At 50.4% G+C, this 20,826-nt stretch overlaps 2 protein-coding genes across 4 annotated transcripts; one reads left to right on the forward strand and one right to left on the reverse strand.

The window, feature by feature from the left end:
• Positions 1–494: 494 nt before the first annotated feature.
• Positions 495–2,972, reverse strand: cox6b2 (cytochrome c oxidase subunit 6B2). Of its 2 annotated transcripts, none has more exons than XM_086114584.1 (4): positions 2,210–2,972; positions 1,623–1,762; positions 1,158–1,258; positions 495–773 (listed from the first exon to the last, which is right to left on the reverse strand). In XM_086114584.1, exons 2-4 carry the CDS (start codon positions 1,726–1,728, stop codon positions 720–722), a joined length of 261 nt encoding a protein of 86 aa, XP_085970710.1. In that variant the 5' UTR covers positions 1,729–1,762; positions 2,210–2,972; the 3' UTR covers positions 495–719. The 2 variants fall into 2 exon arrangements, with proteins under 2 accessions (XP_085970710.1, XP_085970709.1); XM_086114583.1 differs by having other exon boundaries at positions 1,623–1,737; positions 2,210–2,971.
• Positions 2,973–3,250: 278 nt separating this feature from the next.
• Positions 3,251–14,337, forward strand: rasip1 (Ras interacting protein 1). Of its 2 annotated transcripts, XM_086114579.1 has the most exons (16): positions 3,251–3,540; positions 4,088–4,209; positions 5,049–5,500; positions 6,127–6,387; positions 6,459–6,718; positions 8,181–8,342; positions 8,797–9,001; positions 9,593–9,891; positions 10,047–10,208; positions 11,495–11,535; positions 11,762–11,916; positions 12,562–12,674; positions 12,761–13,049; positions 13,300–13,463; positions 13,533–13,674; positions 13,920–14,337. In XM_086114579.1, exons 2-16 carry the CDS (start codon positions 4,088–4,090, stop codon positions 14,096–14,098), a joined length of 3,006 nt encoding a protein of 1,001 aa, XP_085970705.1. In that variant the 5' UTR covers positions 3,251–3,540; the 3' UTR covers positions 14,099–14,337. The 2 variants fall into 2 exon arrangements, 1 of the variants encoding a protein (XP_085970705.1); XR_015101280.1 differs by lacking the exon at positions 13,920–14,337 and having other exon boundaries at positions 12,813–13,049.
• The last annotated feature ends 6,489 nt before the right edge of the window (positions 14,338–20,826 follow it).

A 20,826-nucleotide genomic window follows, 5' to 3' on the forward strand; every position in this document is an offset into this window, starting at 1 on the left:
GTATGCGCCAATCGTGGAGTGCGTTGCCAGTCGGTTATGTCATAGAGTCACGCCACTTGGCCCACTAGCCTGTGTGAAACTCCTTCCAAAAATAAGGGGGGTGGGGGCATAACGAACAGTTCTGAGCGCTTCATCGAATGTGCTTGACCGAAAGTCCATTGACTACTCGGAAAACCACACCACGTAAAACCCATAAATACAACACAACCAAAATGCAATCTCACTCCGAACCAGGTTTGGCAAACGGAAACCTATCCAACGGTGACGCCTTGTGGTCAAAGTGTGCCATTACAGAGCCACGAAATTTCTGCCGAATGATCGACAACAGTGAAGACGTCCCAGGATGCAATCGGCCCAACAAGTACTGAACTATCATTTTGTGACTGGAATCGTTTTGTCAAAAGCTTAAGATTAGAAATATAGCAAAAAAATGCATCTTTGTCGTGATTAGGATACAATTTGCAGACCAAATAAAAACAACACTAAAGACCGACTCCGTGTGCATTGTATTTATTGAATAAACAATGCTAAACAGGAAGTGACTATACATATCGGGGAAAAAACACAGCTTTGACCTTGACGTGCGTTTGAATCTTAAGTTAAGACCAGGAACCCTCCAGAAGATGACGGCATTGACGTGGGGGGCGCTGGTTGAAGATGTTCACAACACGATTGAGTGAATTGTAACCAAAGTTTTGACGGAAAACTGCGATGGTGTTTTAGATTTTTCCAGGGAAACTTCCATTCTCAATCTGCTCGTCCCACCTACCAACCTGCGGGACACATGAAAACAACCGTGACCATTGAGTGGCCGCATCTTGGGGAACACCCTCGCAAACACTAGCCATGCATTTACAGGTGCCTATCTACACATAAGAAAAAAAAAAAGACATTACAAGCGTCAGAGTGTCTTTATATTAAGTTGTTCTTATGCTGCAATTTTTAAAATATGACACTTTACCGTATTTTTTGTGTGTAATATGGTAATTGGAGACAATGCAAAAAAATAATTGGGGGAAATGTTGAACTGAATTGTGGGTTGAAAAAATCTTTTGAATATTTTGACAGTTTCATCATATCACAATATTAAATTGAGAAAAAAAAATTGACAGAGTGAATCCAAATGTCAGAGCACGTCTCCACAATGTCGGCCTTACCCAGCTCAAGGGACAAAGACTTTTGTACACCCTCTTGTACCACTCGCACGGGGCCACATCCTGGTCTTTGGCCGACAAGGCCTTGTTGCACCTGTGGAAGTCTGCACAGAAAATTGGCAAAGTCTTCGATGAATACAATTCAGTGGAAGGAAATTCAACTGACACTGTCCTGTACAGCGGATGTCCCAAAAGTCATGCTGTGCTCGTTTTTTTTCTTTCCAATTTAATTTCAAGCATAATTCGGACAGATGTGAAACTAACATCAGCATTTGACAGTTTGTTTTAATGTCCAAGCACAACACCATCAAACAAACATAAAATAATCGAAACCAATAGTTGATTGATCACTTGAAGGGCAGACTTGCCCAATTTGCAGACAGTGTGTTTGAAAGCATGCAACATTCAAACCGATCCAATATGTGACTCCAGATAATTCGTTCCAATTGGGACAGTGCATCGGCTCACCCAAGTAGTTCTGGAAGCAGTTGCGGGTCTGGTTGGTGTTGGGGAAGCGGGCGTCGAAGGGTGCAGTCCTGTAGTTCTTAATCTTCTCCTCAATTGTCTCACTCATGTTTGCCGGCTTCGGATATGAGGTTCACGCGTTACTTCAATAAGACACCGAATGCATTTTTAAATAGGAACGACTTAAAGCGCATCGACGTGACCTCCGCGTAAAGCGCTACATTAACCGGCTAAGTTATAAATAAACCGGCGAGCGGTAATTCGTTTCGACCGACAACACACAGTCACCGTTTAGCACTACTTAATGGCTTATAAACAACATAAACATGCAACAGAGTGGTTCGTTTATTAGAAAAAAACAACGGACATTAAATAGAAAACGACGCGGCGAGTTAGCATGGTTAGCCGAGGAGGATGCTCACGCGTAGATGTTAACTCTCCAATTGTGGACATTTTTTAGCGGGGGTGACAAATATTAACACGACAGCAATTGCTACTCATCCACACAATACTTAGTGGCTCAGTATAAAGACTACAATATACCAAATGTATCGCGAAAGAGCCACATTTAAATGTAAAGGCGGGCTAACCTTGAGTGCTTTTCAGCTGTTGTCCTCTATGGAAAGATGTCCTTCCTGTTCCGCGCGCAAAGCATGCTGGGGCGAAAAAAGCTCAGGGGGCGGAGTCAACAAAATCGAACACACTTGATGACTGAAATGCTCCCATACACATAAATGAAATACTTAATACATTCATTAGTCAAACTTTCTCTCTCTATTTCTCACACACACACACACACATCGTGATTTTTGTTGTTGTTGTTGTTGTTGACATATCCAAAGACCTCAACGGTATTTCCAGGGCACTTTAAAAACAACCACCGCTGCATACTAAGTGATGTGCCTGGATTAAAAATGAGACCCACAAAAACGGTTAAACCAATAAATTAATGACCTAAAAACAGTATCTACAATCAAACACTAAAATGATGCCAAAGAATAAAAATGCGTTTCAAGACGAGTTCTGAAAGTGGACAGAGAGGGGGCTTGCCTAACCTCATTCCAAAGAGAGGGACCGTCGTTTGCTCGCTACCTCGTTTGCTACAATGTCCACTCGTGTGCCCATAAAACAAATCCACAACTTTCAAAATAAAAGCACAGAGTTTCATGATGTATGACTTCATGGTCACCGCGGGGGTCAGTGAAAGACTGAGGGCGGGTACTTTTGAGAGCCTGCAATAAAGTACCTGCCATCGCTATGTCTTTCACAATGTGAACCGCAGGAGAACCGCACCCTGGTATTGGGACTCGCGTTCTCCTCCAAAGTTCACAGGTGTCCACCTCTAACTTTCTGTCTCACTGTCTTTGACCCCGCCCCCCATCCCCACCATCCTCTTCCCTGTAAACGCAAGAAAGTGAAGACCTTCAGTGTTCAGTGTCCTTTCAATTACCCTCAAATGTCGACAGGAATGATTGATTGAAATCCACCGTGTGTCTCAAAGGTCCAAAGTGACTGTTCCCGCTTCTCCCGCTTTCACAGTCGCTGTTCCTTCTCTCCCGCTCTCAGTCAGGATATAGGTGTTGTCCACTGCAAAGGAAGGAAATTCTGTCACTTCGAACAATGGGCCTGGTTCTCTATCTATAGACTCAGAGAGGCCGAGAGAAACGAGCGCAGCTCGTCGAAGCCGTCGAGGGCCAAAAGTGGAGTCAAAGTATTTGATACTTCGCAGAAGACTTGTATTCTTGGATGGCAGGAGTTGAGAGAAGCACACGTGTAGATGTGTGACGGACAGAAAAATGGAATTTCATCACAGGGAAAGGAAAAGACTGAGGATTGTTAGATTGCATTGAACTGCGTATTTGCTTTTTGGGTACTAAAAAAAAAGGGGGAAAAACTACACAAGGATCAGAAGTTCCTGTGGGTGAGTAGCGAATCATTTTGAGACCAAATCCTCTTTAAAGTTGTCTTTAATCTTGGGATTTTTTAAATTATTATTTTTTAAAAACCTTTTCGACATAATGGTCTTTTTTGGTCTAAAATGAAAAACAATCCACTTCAGGGCATAGATAATAAGAAACGCTGAAGGTGTTATCACAAACGCTTTGAGATGAGGAAAGTGTATTTTTGAACGCAATTGGAGAAAATGGCGGCCAAATGACTTTCCAAGTGGGGACACGTCCCTTCCAGCTGGACGCGAATCCGACAAAAGGATGCTTCCTGTTTAAGATGCTGTATTTTCCGGGAAATGCATTTGGGTTGATTTGGCCCCGTTTATTTCCACATTGTTGACAATTTACAGTCTTGTTCATCCTGTTGATATTATCTTGCCGGTGACATCATCCTATTGTTACATTGTTTCATTTCTGGCACTGGTGACACACCGTCACGCAGTGTCCGGCAGCAATGATTGCATTTTTAGGATTTGCCCGTCTTCGAATGTGTCGTTTTTGTCCTTGTCGCCGTGTCAGATGGAGGGGTCAGGCAGTCCTCGTGTCAGAAGGCTCCATTTCCCAGTCGGTCTTTGGATCAATTCCCCCAGGAAACATTTTGCAAAGCTGGGGCGTCGCTGGCCCAGCGCCGTCTCCGTCAAGTGAGTCGAGTGAAACTTTTTCATTGGGTTATCGTCTGTTCACCGCCACTCACTAAATTCAGCCAAATGTGTCCCATTCGTTGAGCCGGGACATTTTTTTTTTTTTTTATCCATTCCTCCGTTTTCGATACCACCTGTCCTTGCCGAATTTGGGCAAGAGGCGAGAGGTAAACCCAACCGTGGACTCGTCACCGGCCAATCGCAAGGCACATAGAAACAACCACCAACCAAAAGAAAATATCAGAAGAACTCTCCGCTTACACCGAAACAATGATTGTCTTGTCTCAGTCCAAAATCCGACGTACTCGAGGTGAAGTGAAGGCACTTCTCTCTTTCGTACGCTTGCTCCACCGAAAGGATGACTGACCCGCCCGTGTACTTGCAATGTGTTGTCATCCTATTTTTCGAGCGCGTTTATTCTACTTGAAATGTGAGCCAGCAAGGGACGACGGATGGACGCAAGGCGACGGCTATCGTCTGGCATCAATAAAATAACGAGTCCACATCCCGTTTTCACTTTCAGGAGATTTGTGTTCACATCTCGGTTGGAAGATCATTTGTCTCTCCAAAAACATGCACGTTTCACTGTCGGAAGGCTTTCAATCGGCCATTGAGGTGAAGGTGAGTGAGGGCGGTGGCGTCCTGCCCCGCGATGAACCGGCAGCCGGTCCAGATCACCTCACTGTAGAACACGATGGGCCGGATGGCGTTCCGCTGTCACTTCCAGTGTGTCCTTCCCGGCTTGTGGCCTTGCCCATTTTATTTTGGGCTTTGTTGTTTAGTCAGTCATAATTCACAGCTGAGCGGTCCCTTCCTCTTCTCTCCTGCGTTGCTTCCAGGTCGACCACCAGCTCTGACGCGGCCTCCCTTCACGAGGCCCCCTCCATTCCTTCCTCTTCCCTTTCTAACTCAACTCCCTCGCTGGCTTCCCCAAACCCGTCGCCGTCTCCTTCCCCGGCCTTTCTCCGGCCTCGGGCCGCGGCGCCCCAGTCGCGCGCCAAGCGCCTTTCCCACCTCTTCCTGCGGGGGCGCTCCAACAGCGACCGGGACCGGGCGGTGGGGGAAAGGGAGAGAGAGCTGTGGGCCCACTCGGCGGCATCCTCCAGTCACCACTACGTACCCTCGACCACTTCTTCGGCCCCGGGCCTGATCAAGATCTACGGGGATGCGCTATCCAGCGGCGCTAATTATCGCTCCCTGCTGGCCAACGTTCACTCCACGGCCGGTCAGCTCATAGCTCAGGTCATCACTCGCTACACGGAGAGAGAGCGGGAGGAAACGGATGACGCAGGTAAAAGAGAAAGAGGAAATATTCCCGCTGTGTCCGTCAAATCCGGTGCTTGAGGGCCTCTATACTGGAAGCGAGGATCCAAAAACCCGTACAAGACGTGACTTGGCCTGCTATTCATGAGACTCACCTTGACTAGGACTTGAATTTGTAGGTCGGCATTTTGAAGTGAGTGTGCGACTTGTTTTGGTTTAAAAAAAAAAAATCCTGGCAACTGATCAGTCGGCTAGGATGCAGAGTGCTCGTAGTCACTATGAAACCCACAAAGGCAGGTGAATTTTGTTAACATCACAATTTAGCCCACTTAATAGATGATCAAAACTGAACTAAGCAACGCGTCAGTAACCAACACTAGTCGAGGTAGCGTGCAAACGCTGATTTAAAAAAAGAAGAAGAAAAAAAAAAAAGACAACCAGCACGGTTTGTTGTGTTTTCGTGTCGGTCTTGCTGGTGTGCTTCACCCAAAAGTTTCCCCAACTAGCAAGATTGTAGGACTTGACTTGTGACAGCTTGAAACGTTAAAGCTTGAGATTGATGTGACTTTTTTTTTTTTCTTGCGTGAATTCGTCCCACTTCTGACATAATGCAAACGTCAACAGCACCTCCACCCTTTCTCCATTACCTTCCAGTTCTCCAGAAACACATCCCCGAGGACTTCCTTCTGTGCGATGTCATCGGAAAGCCCATCCAGCAGCCAGATGGAGTTATCAAGTGGGAGACGGAGTGTCGCAGAAACGTGGCCCCCTGGGAGTGCCCCTTGTTGTTGGCCGACATGTGGCGGCCCAAGGACGGGTTTGAGCGGCGCTTTGAAATTCAGAGGAAGGAAGACTACGAAAGAGAGGAGAGGGAGCGGGTGAAAGAGCGGCAGAGGGAGGGCGAGAGTTACCAAGGTACGCCGAGGCTACCGGAGGCGACGGTGACGCCGGCCGGCGCTCATCCTCCGGGGTTGTCTGGCCAACAGGTGTGCGCTGGAGGCGAAGCAGGATGTCGTCAGGGGGCGCGGCGGAGGAGGCCGAGCGCGGCCACCGCGGAAGGAACTCGGAGCTCAGGAGGAGCATCAGCGACATGAACCTCAGCCTGAGGCGCCGCCAAGGCAACCACGTGACCAATGACCCGCGCGGAGGCGGAGGCGGAGGCGGCGGCCGCCCCGGCGCCATCGACAACGGAGCTGCGCAGGACAGGAAGAACATTGTGAGCATGATCGACCCGCAGCAAGGAGAGGTGAGGGAAAAACTACCGTCGCGACGCAACGAGAGCATTTGGAGCGTCGCTTTCCGGAATTCTTTGAGGCGTTTTGTCTTTGGCTCACGTGACACACCAGGCCAAAATGTCCTGGGATTTGTTCAGGAACCTTTTGTAGAAAGCCATCAGAGAACCAAATGCAATGGCAATGGTCAACGCCACAAATGTCCTGTAGGGGGCGTTGTTTGTCCTTCCAAGTGTCCCCTGATGATGCCCAATCTGAATGTGCAACAAAAACTGGTGTTAAACGGGAGTCAGCACACGCCCAAAACCATTTACAATGCCTCCGATTCACCCCAAATACAGTTCAGCGGTTCTGGCAGGCTTTTCCTCACATTTCTGTCGTCGCATCAGTCACAAGCAGGCTACCAAAGCCATTAAGCATGGAACACGGAGAACAATCTTCGCCAAGTGGAGAATATTTGGCACTGCAACACCGCACGTCTGCCGAGTTCAGTTGTTCGAGTAGGCTTTTTCTGACATGTTTGCTTTCTGGCAGAAGCCTCAAAGGTTTCTGCTCACACTGGCTGCTATTTGGAACCGTTTATAAATCGCTCCACCCTGACGAAAGACCCAGTTCCAGCTGAAGGAAAAGAGCGCCCATGCATGATTATGTGCTCCCTCTTATGAGTCCCAGTCAAGAGGCGAGCGGCAGCATTCTGGACCAACTGGAGACGCTTCATGGAGGATTGGCTGACTCCGAAGTCAAGCGCATTACACTAATGCAGCCGAGATTACTTTTTTCAAAGTCCTCACGCGTAGCGCAGCGATGGAAGGGAAATGGGAGATTGTTGTCACATGTACTTGACAGCCAGTAGTGGCCAGAAATTCCGGCAGCTCCTCCAGCGTTGCCGTCGGCCTCTTGACAGCCTCCCTGACCAGTGTTTTACTTTGTAGAAGGTCTCCGCGGGCCTTGGCTTGTGCCGTCAGATGCGACAACACAAATGTCAAGAAAAGCCCACGAGAACAGACGCACTTTTGGTGGCAGATGTGTGATGATTGCCATTTTTTTTTTCAATGGCGTGATTGTTCATTATAGTTCGTTTTGACTTCATTTAATCTTTTTAGCTTAGTTTTAATCCGTTTTTAGTTTTTCCAAGTTTTTCATTTATTACTGTTTTTTTTTTGTAAATCGTGTGTCCGTTTTTATGTCACTCTGTGAATTATTACTATTATTTTTTTGAGTTTTTTGTGACCTATGATACTCTTGGTGCACACTGGTTATTATTTAGGTTGTTTCATTGCAATACAGCTCTGTGGTTGATGTTTCAGGTTACGTTACAAACTGGATACAGTTTTCAAATGATTGATCTCGATTTCATTTTTCTACGTTATGAAAACCTGGCATTTGAACAGGGGTGTGTAGACTCCTTGGTGGAGGTATTGATCCATGATTGGTTGTCTAACAGTGATTTTGTTTTTTTCTGGTTAACATATTCAGATTAGAGCATCCAAGGCGGAGGCAAAGGTCGGATGGACGCACCTGCCGCCTGAGGAGAAAGACTACTCCAACTGTGACCTGGAGATGATGTCCCAAAGTTTGATCCTTCCGCCGACGGACCGGCCCTACTTCCTCCTGCTGCAGGGTTACGACCAGAGCAAGGCAAGACACGCTCACAGATGCTATCGCGCTCCCAAACAGCGGCGTAACCACGGACGAGCCCCGCGCAGCCATGCCCGGGATGATGACTCAAATGTGGAGGCACACAAACACGTGCGCACACACCCAGGTCATGACATCATACCTGCATGCTCTTCATCGCCGCGTGCCATCTGCATTTCCATCTCCGCGCCAGGCGTCCGACTCAAAACATCTGCCGACGAAGCACAATGCCCGGACAACACGCACTCCCGAAACACAAGAGGCTGTGTGCACATCACTCCATCTCGCACAATGACCTCACACAGGTCCTCTTTGTAGCAAACTGTGACACACTTTGTATAATGTCAACTCCCCTGTGTTCGCCTCCGTATCTGATGGGGGCTTGATGTAAACCGCGCAGACCCCCCGGGAGACATCCCTTCAGCCTTTTCCGCCGCCGTGTGTTTTTCTTTAGGATTTTGTTTTGTACATCATGGCGGGGCAGACGCACGTGTTTGGGAGAAAGGCCACAATGAGGGAGCGGGAGAAGGACAAAGAGAGAGAGAGGAAGGGCAAGAAGCCTCTTAAGGTGGACACCTTCCTGTCCGCGCCCGACCTCCTGGCCCGACACTTACTCGTGAGGAGGGATTCCGCGGTTCCCGAGACACCCGCCGGGCGAGGTAGACGCAGCGTCACGACAACAGAATCGACGCGCGACACGCGGGGGTCTTGTCGTTGACGGCGAATCATTACCAAAAACAAACAATAAACGGCCTCTTGCTGCTTATTGTTAAAACGTACTCTTCAACTATGCGTAGCATCGCCGACGCGGTCTTGTCACCCTTTTTCAAGAAAAATGGCGGCGGAGCGACACGCGTTTACAAATTACATAACAGTCAAAGCTGATATATTCGTTATCCTCCGCAAAGAATGGCTAATTTTACTGCAGCTAACTGAGAAGCAGCGACCATCTCCGTATGAGTCTTTCAAGGTGATGAGAGTTTACGATGAAATCATTCAAACGACAATTGAGAAAATCATTATCGTGAAGACAACAGAATCCAAACAAAGGTGCTTTTGAAAAATCGAAACGAGAGCTTTCGTTCTGAAACCCAACTAAAAAGTAATTCTAATGACAAGCCCCTTTTCGTCCTCATCAATTCATCTTGAATGTATTTTAAATGTACTCATTCATCGGCTTGCTCGAAAGAAACTTTTTCTTTTCGATGAGTCGTCAAGGGACGCTGTATTCTGCTCTCATCTTCTTCCAGCCTTAATGCGGCCTTTCCGAGGGGGTGCCGTCACACACAACGGCGTGGCTCTTTACAGGGAGACCCTCCTGAAACCCGGCGACGTCATTGGACTTGGGGACCACTTCCTGTTTTTGTACCGCGACCCCCGAGTCACCCCAGCTCCCCCGTTGGCACTGACGCTGCCTTGGCACTCGGACGGCTCGCACCCCTGCTGCTCCTCGGGGTCGGCGGACAAGCAGGAGGCGCTGAGGCACTACCTGGGATCCACCGAGTCGGCGCTTAAGTTTCATCCTCGGCACGCCGATGCCTTGCTGCAGGTGAGGCGGGAATAGACGCGGTGCCGGGCCACTGCCTACCGTTGTTGATTTGGGAAGAAAGAAAATGTCACGAGTATGAAGCGATCATCGCCGGCGGCAATCTGACTTTGCCAGACGAATAATCGAGATTGCGGCTCTCACCGTTTTTCGATTAGGAGATACTATCGAAAAACTCCTCCCCCGACTCCGGAGGAGGGCCTTTGGCACCGGCGTATCTGCTGTCAATCATGATCGACCACGCATCCAAGCGCCTCGACCCTGCGCTCACGCCGCAGATATTACTCAAGGCGGCCAACCAGATCAAAGACATCGTCTGGGTAAGTCACATTGAACGGGCCCGAATGTCGTAGACGGGTGCACAAAGAGGGGCTGCTTCCATTGGCCGGGAATCAAATCGACGGTGTTCGCTCCCACAGCGACGCAGGCACCCATTTCTAACTGCAGCCGTGGAGGAAAGTACCAAAAGAAAGGGAACGCCACCCATGCGCACAGTTAGACTGCACTTTGCGCTAAACGTGCCACCAACCCACAAAAATAGGGCCCAATAGGATAAATTCCAGTGATCACGTACACAAAAAGGCCACGTTATTAGGTACAAGTGCACAGTTGTCTTGAGTTCATTTTGTTGAGTCTCTCTTGGCTGCACCGGTTCCAGCGACATGATGCTGGATTGCGATATTTCTATATTTATTTATTGTTCCAAGGAGATTTCAGCCTCTGTGTGTTGCCACGTCAAGCGGGCTTCGAACTCATTTTTTGTCGCGGGCCACCTTGGAGTTACGTCTTCCCTCGGAGGTCCGTTACGACGGTGAAACCACAAAACGGTTTCATGGTCTCATTGCCTTATTCCTTGTACACGACAAATTAATTTCTCACCAGTTTTTAAATCAGTCAAGTCAGCTATAATTGTCAAATGTTGTTCAAGTGAGTATAAACAGGGGAACAAAACGATTGCAAAATCGCAATGTTATTTGTTACACATGACAATTTGACATTTCCTTAGAGATTTTAGCAAGGATCGTGTAAGTTGACGGGCATGATTTTCTTTCGGGAGGCACATAAAATGACGTAGTGGGCCGGACCTGGCCCCCGGGCCTCGAGTTTGACACAGGTGGCCTAGAACTAGCAATGAGACTGCTTTTTTCAGCCGATCAGATTCCAAGCGAGTCCTCATAGAGTTTGAACGTTTGGCCTGCAATGGCACTTTCCCATCCTCTGATTGGTCGGTCAGAGCAAAATTCGTTTCGACTGACAACGTCGAGCATGATCGTTTTTGGTAAGGCAGAATACCCGAGAGACAACACGCATCGTAACGCGACTGGACGACGTGGCCTTTTTTTTTTTTGCAGTTGGAAAAGGAAAGCAGGTATTGTCAGTCAGTGTGCGGCGTGAGGCGACTGCCATGATCAAGACAAATGCAGACGTGCCGTGTGCCCATCATTGTGGATTGCTAAATTATGGAGAGGAGCAGGGATGAGCTGATGTCACTCCCTTGTGTTGCTGGAAAATGTGCCGTCATGGTGCCGGGCCGCGGGCCCCGACCCGACTTTTACCACCACACTAAACCGAGATGTCTCTCCCCTCTCTCCAAATCTCTTTACAGGATAACATTAAGGAATTTGGGGATAAGCATCCCACGCAAAAGTAAGACTTTTTTTTTTTTGCTTCTTTGAGCGGCCTCTCGCTCAGCGATCCATGATACATTTGTCCGTGCGCTGTTATGACTGCGCTACATTTTTGTGGTGTGATGATAGCAAGTTGCAAAAATCGAGTCGGGTAAAAATAACCCCGAGTGTTATTATTCAAGGCGTGAAGTTCCAAAATTATGTAAGCAAACTCATTCTGGAATGGCATTACCTGTTGTGTCCAGTTCCTGTGAGCCAGAAAGCGAGATTAGCGCAGCCAATGTCCAGAAGTTGTCGTCGGACCTCAGGCCACTGATGTTCTGGATGTCCAATGCCACCGAGCTCCTCAACTTCTTTCAGGTTAAAGTGGAGCACATGGAGAAAGAGTGGGAATTTGAAGGTGAGAACCGAGAGAAAACGAAATCCGCCGGTCGCATAAACAATACTCCGACAACCAGCAGACAGATCGCGGGTCCTTAAATACACACTTCCTTAATTGAGAGATTGGCAGCAGGTGTGCAGCCAGAAAGTCCGCTCAGTCTGCCACCTGCTGGCCAGGCCGAGAACAGGAACGCGACGAGGGGTGTGTGGACTATCCCCGCGTTTCGGTTTTACGGTCATAACTGCGCTCCGAGGCGAACCTTGACTACGATGTGGCCCGCCACAAAAATTAGTTTGCCAACCCAGATTTAGGACGTTCGAATTCTGAGGTCGAATTGTGGGTGATTGTGTCACCGCTGTTAAAAGTCGCGCGTGAATGGCAGCGAGAGCCGAGACATCTTCGCAGGCCAAGACTCTTTCATATGCCTGTTTGTCATTAAGACATTTATCCAAACGACCACTTGTCAAAAAGTCAACGTCAGCCAAGCTGCCATCGCCGAAGCCGGCAACAAAATGTCATGCGTTTGTACTCGATTCATGATCGACACAATTGGCAAAGCCGTTTTTTTGTCAACGTCACGCCCGTCGCTGAGGTCATGATGATTTCAGGGGGCAAAAGCGGCGCCTCCTTTTGAATCCGTCCCCGCGCTCGTTCATAATACAGCCCCGGGGGATCCGCTGTTGACGGCCGACATGGACACATGCTCAGAAGCTCTTGCGCAACTCGATGAGGTCATCATGCACACCTTCCAGCAGTGCGTCTATCATCTCACCAAGGTAAAACACGCCGGCCCCGCCCGTCGACGTTATTCATCCGCCTCGCGTGCAAATGAGCCCGCTTCCTGTCGCCCCCTGTCCGCAAGACCCTCTACTCGCTCCTCCCTGCCCTGCTGGACACCAACCCTTTCTCCACAGAGGAGAAGGAGAAGGAAAAGGCCGCAGCGGCGGGTGCCGAGGGAGAGGGCAAAGGAGACCAGGAGGTGGACGACGTGTCCGCCCTGCCGCCCAAAGTGGCCGGGCTGGTGGAAGTGTATCGCTCTTCCCTGGTGCTCTCCCGGGAAGCTCGCCTTTCCCCGCCGCTCACCTCCCAAACCTTCGGCTACCTCTTCTTCTTCACCAACACCTCTTTGCTCAACACCTTGTTGGAGAGAGGTGAGAAGTCAACCACTGCGCGACCATGTTATGCGACGGATTGAGTCATATCTTCCTCGACGGATCGTAGCGGCTAACAAGCTAACAAGCTAACGACGGGCCCCTTCCCTCACTTTCACACAGTCAATGAAATGTTAAAATGAAACTCAGTCCTGTGGCCCGGTTGTCAAGTTTGGAGACTGGATGTGAGATGACGATTGAATGAAAAAACAAACAAACATGTGTGTGTGTGTGTGTGTGTTTTTCAAAGACGCATTGTTTTCTTGGTCCCGAGCCGTGCAAATCCGTACAAACTTGGACCTGGTCCTGGACTGGCTCCAGGGGGCGGGTCTTGGGGACATCGCCTCCGAGTTCATGAAGAAGCTGTCAGTCATCGTCAACTTTTTATGCATTCCCAAGACGCGTCTGATCCAGGTAAAAGGATTTCCCCTTTTGTTGCCCGGTTGGACTCTGCGGTGGAACTTTTGGGCTTTTCTCTTCTAGTCCTCCTGGAAGAGTTTACAAGAGGATCACGCCTTGCTAAGCCCCGCCCAACTGCACCACCTCCTCACTCATTACAAGCTCGGACCGAGCAGAGCCCCCCCGGCCTCCTGGGCTCCCCCACCTGGCACGGTGCTGAGCGGAGGTAATACGTTTCATACTGACCTTCATTTCCGAGAGGCAATTTGTTTTGTGTTGGATTTGTTTGTCCAATCCGGTGTCAGCCTCTACGTGTTGCCACGGCCACCTAATCTGCCCGTAGAATCGGAAGCGCCTGCTGATGTAACTTCAACTACACCGGCAATTGGAATGTTTCTAAAACCAACCATTTTTTTCAAACGTATGCAGGTCCAAAGTTTGATATTTCTTTCCCGCTTGCTGACATTTCAGACATATTTGAGAGCTTCCTGGACCACCCTCCTCTCATCCTGCCAAACGAGACCCCTCGGCTTGACCTCTCCCAGCCGGTGCCCAGCTCGGACCTCCAAAAGGAAGTGACGCGCCTGCGCACCTTCTTGTGGGGGCTGGACCAGGACGAGCTTCCCGCCAATCAGAGGACTCGGCTGTGAGCCGCCTCGGATCGAGATTCACGGATGTCGCATCAAATACAAACCAACAAACTTCACAACGTTCTCATATCGCTTCATGTAATCCTTTCGATTTTTTTCCCCAAGTACTGTAAGAGGACCGTGTTGTTTTGATTCCCCCAAATGTACCGAAAAGCCTTCGGAGCAAAGCTTTCAATGTTTGTCTTATGTAAGTGTATCAAGAAAAAGTACTTGTTTGTAATAAAAGTCCTCAGTCTCCATTTGCCTTTTGAGTTTTGGCAAGCTTGTCCCAAACGGAGGCCTCCGGTGGTAGGCGGGGCTTTGGCATCAGAGGACAAAAGTGTGTCCACAGGGTGGCGCTGCAGGACCCATTCCCCCTCTGAGTTGAAATGATGAGTCTGCAAGTAGAAGTGCTTGACTAAGGAGGCCATCATACTTTGACATAATCACCAGCGCCAAAGGCACAACTCTCATTTCCTGTCATCATTTTGCGTCGGCTCATGACTCAAGGCAACAAAATGATGATTAGACAAAGTCCCTACCAATGCACGTTATCGTTTAAAAAAAAAAGGGCAAGGTCAGAGCTGAAAAGTGCAGAGGCCAATTTTAATTTCCCTTCAATCGATGTGACACATCGGCGTGCTTTCCCATTTCACTGATGCGGTAAAAGTCCCTCGATGATGTCCGAGCACGAAGGGCAGACAGGTGGTGCCGCTATCGTGGCATCAAATGACTAACGGCGTGGCATGTACTTGTCGCTGCACCCGGTCTCTGTCATATCCAGTTAAGTCCGCATACTTAGCGAGCGCCAGTCCAAAGAAAACAGTGCATCAGCGTCTCTGTTTGGAGGCCGAAGCCCTCTGACGTCCCTGCAAAGTTATTGTTCTGCAACGCTGGTTTCCACCCAAACTGGTTTCCTCTCTTCCGGTCAGCTCCTCGCACGATTACCGTAAAACGCTGAAAAAAAAAACAACGTCACTATCGCCCAGAGACTTCATCGGCCACTCCCCCTCTGCTTACATCATCGCCGTTGCCCCCCCTGCGGGCTCGTCTCCCCAGTATTCTCACTGCAAGACATCCCAAAAAAAAAACAAAAAAAAAACGGAGTGCTGAAAAAGACTGCTGAAGGTTGATGAAACACAAGCGGAAGCACCTCGGTGGCTCGCTTCATCAATTCGATCTCAAACCTTTCGGGTCCACGGGCCCCATTTGCCGCCTTATCATCTTAATAAAGTCCGTGATAATTTGGTTGAAACAAACAAAGTAAAAAAAGAAGAAGAAAAGCCCAAGGTTGTGTCTGCACTCACTCGAAGTTCAAGGTCAAACTAAACACAACACAGAGAGAATGACATGTTGTGTATTCAAAACAACCAAACGACGTTTGTCTTAAGAAACACCTGCGAGATTGATGCTAACCGTGCTAGCCATTAACATGCTAACAGTTGGCCTCAATCGTCACAGTCGTAGTAAGATGGTATCACAACGATCACACGGGTCTATTGTCCTCAGTCTCAATGAAAAATGACAAAAAATGACAGTCTTACGGAGTCACTTCAAATAAAGAAAAATTCTTCTTTTTCACGTCTCCCGGCCGGACTTTGGTACGCCGCCTCCCGGTGGCCAAGGCGGGAACACCAGGAGGTGCAGCGCATTTCATTGAAGCGGCAGCATGAAATCCCGATGGGCGCAAGGGTCGGCGATTTACATTCGATTGAATTCTGTTATGACGCTCAGGAACGGTTTCATTCTTCCTTTCATAACTTTGCTGCTGTGAATTGGGAATTTCTCCATTGCGAGACTAATAAAGGTTTCCTTATCTTATCTTATGAAAGATGACTTGAGATGTGCGTGGCCACGGAACAAATTCAGCTTTTATTCCAAGACGTCAGTCTACTGTAATAATTGATTTCAAAGGATTTTACGCCCCCCCCCCCCCCCCGCCCCCCCGGGGGTCTCCAGTTAGAGAGCCGGCGATTAGGTGATCATAATTAGCATGTGTTTGTGCGCCCATTTCAACTTTCCAGTCATGCCACACAGATGTAGGCTTTAAGACGTATAATTTGACGCAGATGGAGTCTGAGACTGGCCCTTTGCTAATAGTTTGATGTCTTTTGCACTACCGTGAGCAGCGTCTGACGGGGATTAAGTAACCGTGTCAGCTTTTAGTAAGCGGGTGACACACAAACGCTTCCTGTGATCTGACACAGACGACATGTCATGCTCACTTTCACCCGGAATTGCGCCACCGCACCAGGCTCCGGCTTCTTCCGCCCAGGTGCGCCCCCCCCCCCTCCTCCTCTCGCCCCCACACCTGTTGTTGTGGCGTTTCTCTGTAATTAGCTCTGCACAATTACCATCGCCGACTGCGGGCACAGGAGCGCGGGCGGGCTGAAGACAATGGGCCGGTTCTTCTCTCCCTATCATCTCTCTTTTTTTTCCTTCTCCGAGCCCGCTGTCGAGTAATGAAAGATTCTTCCACTCTTCAAAGAGATGGAGTTTCCTACCAAAACGGCTGAGTCAGAGGAGAAAAGAGAAAAGGATGAAAAGAGGAGGAAAACAGTAGGGAGGCGAGTAATGTCACGCTGGACCGCAGTGATTGTGTCGCACACACACACACACACACACACACACACACACACACACACACACACACACACGCACACTGGCGCACACACACACGGGCGCGTACCCAGGAGTCACGATCGGGGGCCCATAATGGCCCTCGGCCCTGCGCACTGAACGCGAAAAGCTCCCATTTGGTGATCTGGCAGCTATTTTACCTGAGCCCGACGTCACCCCAAAGCCGGCAGCGTGAGGACGTTTTTCAAGTCCTACGTCAGGGGGGGGGGGGGGGGGGGGGCGCTGACGGAGACTGTGAGACGATCAGGAAATTGGATTGGAAAGTGTGTGGGCTCTTCTCGGCCCAAAGCAGTCATCATTACCACACATTGTGGAACCTTAACCGTGATGTGGACTTAAATTGTTTTTGTATCATGGCCTCATCGAGAAGGTGGGGGTTGGCGTGTGTGTGTGTGTGTGTGGGTGTGGGGATCACTATGAAGTCTGGCTCCGTATAAATGAGGGGGAAAAAAAAAAAGTCTTTTGGGTCTCATAGTGAAAATATTTGAAGAGTCTGGCTGTATCAGACGCAGTCAGACAGCCAGAGAGTGGAACATTGTTCACAGCTGAGTCCTGTGCAAAGGTGAGGTAGGAAACACAGGAGCGGGGGGGGGGGGGGGGGATTCTCTGTTAGTTCACAGACTGGCACACAGACAGACTGGGAGCGTAGACAGGCCGCTCTTGAAGGCCGGCGAGGGGAAATAGGTCACGTTCAGCCAGACGTCCAAACGGGCGGCGTGGAGAAAAGCTTTCAAGGGGCAGATCGAAGTTTCGCCCAAACATGAGACGGATGCGCCTCGAAGCACAAAAGACCGAGATCCTCTCGGACAGGCGCGCGCCAGCTGCTATAAAGAAGCCCCAGTGAGGTGGGATCCAGCCTCGCAGTCTCACCACGACCACCAAACCACGGTGCCCCCCCCCCCCCCGTTTCGCTCCCCACTGGCGGCGGCGTGTCCCGGGGACTGTCGTTTGGGGCGGGGCCAATATGTGTTTTTGCTGCGCTCTACCTTTACCCTCCGTTCCTTGTGCTCTTCCTACGTCGCCACGGGGGGCCGGGGGACCTCACGCGGGGGGGGGGGGGCACGTTCCGGTGTTCCGACCGGTCCGAGGCTTGTGTCAGACGCCTGTTCCATTTGACGTCACGGTGTTGACCGAGCGGACCCCCGGACCCATCGAGCCGAGAGGCTGTGCCGGAGCGGGCTTACGCGGCCTCGTGTTCAAGCGCGGTAATCTGATGGCCGTGTTTATTTTATGTAGCGCTCCTTTGATGGAGCAAAAAAAAAAAAAAAAAGTCTTTGGGCTTTTTGTTTCGACAGTTTCACTGCCAGGTCAGAGGTGCTCGCCGTGGTAACTGTCGGGAAGAATAATATTTGCCCTTATATTCGCTCCAAACGGGCTTTTTTTCCATGTTAGCGTCAGGGATACTATTTGGGGTTTCTGCACGTCGGAGGTAAAAGGGTGACAGGGAGGAGCCCCCACCCCCAACCCCCTTTACCTAAATGACGTTGCTCCCTGGAGGAAAATGGAAGTTGTCCACAGGTGGTCCCCGGGGGGCCCGCTCTCGTACACCTCCCGGCGGAGCCCCCGCCTTCAACTGCGGCCGTGAGAGACGGCCCCGTGTGTACTGTGTACATACATCCCGTAGGTCTCCGTCGTGAAGGAACAGGCGCGCAAAAACACAGGAAAAAGTCTCCCACCTACTTGCCCCCCCCCGCTTGAGGCTCCACCTCAGCTGTCACTCATCCACAGTTCCCAAGGGTCCTTTTTGGAAATGTGGTTAGCTAAAAACAGTTACCTTTTGCGCCATCTGCCTGCGCCTTCTCACCGCCTCCCCTTGAAAGACACACACACACGCACACAAACACGCACACACACACATACACACACACACACACGCACACACACACACACGCTGCCTTGCGTCAGCTGTTTCAGATGGGTCGAAAAGCCAGGCAACCGCACGATGTCATTCCGTGAGGCTTTGACCCAACGGAGGCAGAACTCTTCACAGTCACGGAATCCGAATCCCGACCCCAATTTGTTCCGCGCCAGCCGCAAAGCGAACGGCGCGTCACGTATCGTGCGTCCCCCGCCGTGCTGCGCGCCCACTCGGGTTGACTTGACCTTCGCGATGTTGATCCGATCCCACGGGAGGAGTCCCTTTCAAAGTGGCCCGCCTTTGCCCTTTTTTTTCCACCAAAGGTCAACGCTGGCCTTCAAAGATTGATTAGTACGACGCTGCGGTGGAAAAGCGGTTCGAGTCTTGCGGTCGGAATCTCGCGAGCCGTCTCAATTTGGTTATTGCAATTGGCCGAAGTCTCCGCTCTGATCTTGATATTTTAAGAATGACACATTTTCATTCAAAATACGACACCCTAAGCGTTTTTTATTTATGGGGACAATCTGTCATTTCCTTTCGTCGTGAGGGCCATTAAGAAGTCTTGGTTTTGGATCAGACGTGAACAGTCAGAGCACTTGTAAAACAGGAGAAAAAACCCCCCCATCCATCCGCTTCCCGTGGCGCTTATCCTGTTCGGGGTCAACGCTGAGTGCAAAGCCTCGCGGAGACACCGAACGTGAGACAACTTGCGCTTTGGGGCCAAGAGGAGAAAATCAGGCAGGCGAACCGTGACCATGCAAATGTTTGACCAGAAACCGTCCGCCCGATTCTATTTGACGGTGAAAGATGGAAGACGGATTCCAGTCGGGGTTGCGTTTTCCTCAGTCAACTCTATGAAGCACGAGCGTGGAGATATCGATTTCGATCGCTTATACCGCCGATCTGGAAAGATGAGCGACGCCCTGGTCTTTGAGTAGGAATTGAGGAATCGCTACGCTACCAATAGCAGAAAAGATACGGTACGTTCTACGGCTTATCCTGATCAAAGATCGGAGTGAGCGATCCACTGCTTCACGATCGTCAATGGAGCCTCGAGTGCAAATGGATCGGAGACCAGCTGCATCATTGTCAGCGATGTGAAGCATTCCTACGACCGGTGGCGGGTGTCCAACCCCCCCCCCCCCCCTTCCCATGACTGTGAGGTATGTGCTTACTCACAGACGAGGGAGCCGAAGTACTGACGCAATCCCGGAGAAACAGGCCCGGTGGTCGGCAATCCGATCTTTCCTGGTGCAATTTAGCGGCCCGAAACCATTTGCGACAGGCGGACGCGCATCTGTAGCCAGACAAACAGAAACGCGTCGATGTATGGGGGCGGTGCCCGATGAACGGCTCATCGGAGCGTTGTGTTCGAGACTGCGAAGTGGGGGGCGAAAAGCTCGGGGGGTGACTCATAAACAGGTGCCGTCGGTCAAACCGTCGGGACCCGGTGGCCAAAAATCCGCTCGGGGGCGCGTTTCCTCATTTTGGGTTGAGGCGTATCGCACTGCTTTTCCCGTCCCGTAGATGCGCCTCGGTGGCCCGACACCCTTCCGACGGGCCCGTTTTACGTCTCCGTCACGGCCAGCTAGCATTGGGTCATCCTCTTCCATCTCTTTGTTTTTGTCTAATCCGACCCCATCCTGGCCGTCACCGTCCATTAGGCCTTTTTCACATGACTGTCCGTGTCACCCCCCCGCCCGTCCCGTCCCTCCGCTTTCCCCCCTTTCGTGTGTCATCCCGCTCATCTCCGTCATCGCTCGCGGCCTCTCAGGATAGCCGCCGCCGCCGCCGCCTTTATTGTCTTAGTGTCAAAGTCAGACCCCGCTCGGCCAGCCCGCACTTTGTCGTCATCTCCTTTTCATTTCTCCCCAGTGATTGTCTGCGCGCCTGTTGTTCTCCGCTCTTCCAGGCCCATCGGAGGCGGGGGATTTCCTTCTTATCGCTCACCGGGGGGGCGGGGGGGGGGGGCAGGAATTCCTTGAATTCCTGGCATGCTTCCCGGCGCTACCGGGGGTCCGAGCCAGATGCGAGGGCGCCCGAGGCCCCGCCAACACCATTCCTGCATCCGGCAGTGACCTTCTCGTTACGGACAGCGTGATTGATGAGGAGAAAGTCAACGAGCAGTCGGGGAGAAAAGGGAGGGAAGGCTAGACGCACAAAAAAAACATTGCGGTGGTGTAATGCTAACGCGTGTGAACTCGGTGCCAAAAATAGAACATTCCGAACGGTTTTCATTTCAAAGGCCTTG

Source organism: Hippocampus guttulatus, chromosome 6 (genome assembly GCF_054856545.1).
Source record: "Hippocampus guttulatus isolate MCC_2025c chromosome 6, RoL_Hgut_1.0, whole genome shotgun sequence".
In the NCBI taxonomy this organism is placed as follows: domain Eukaryota; kingdom Metazoa; phylum Chordata; class Actinopteri; order Syngnathiformes; family Syngnathidae; genus Hippocampus; species Hippocampus guttulatus.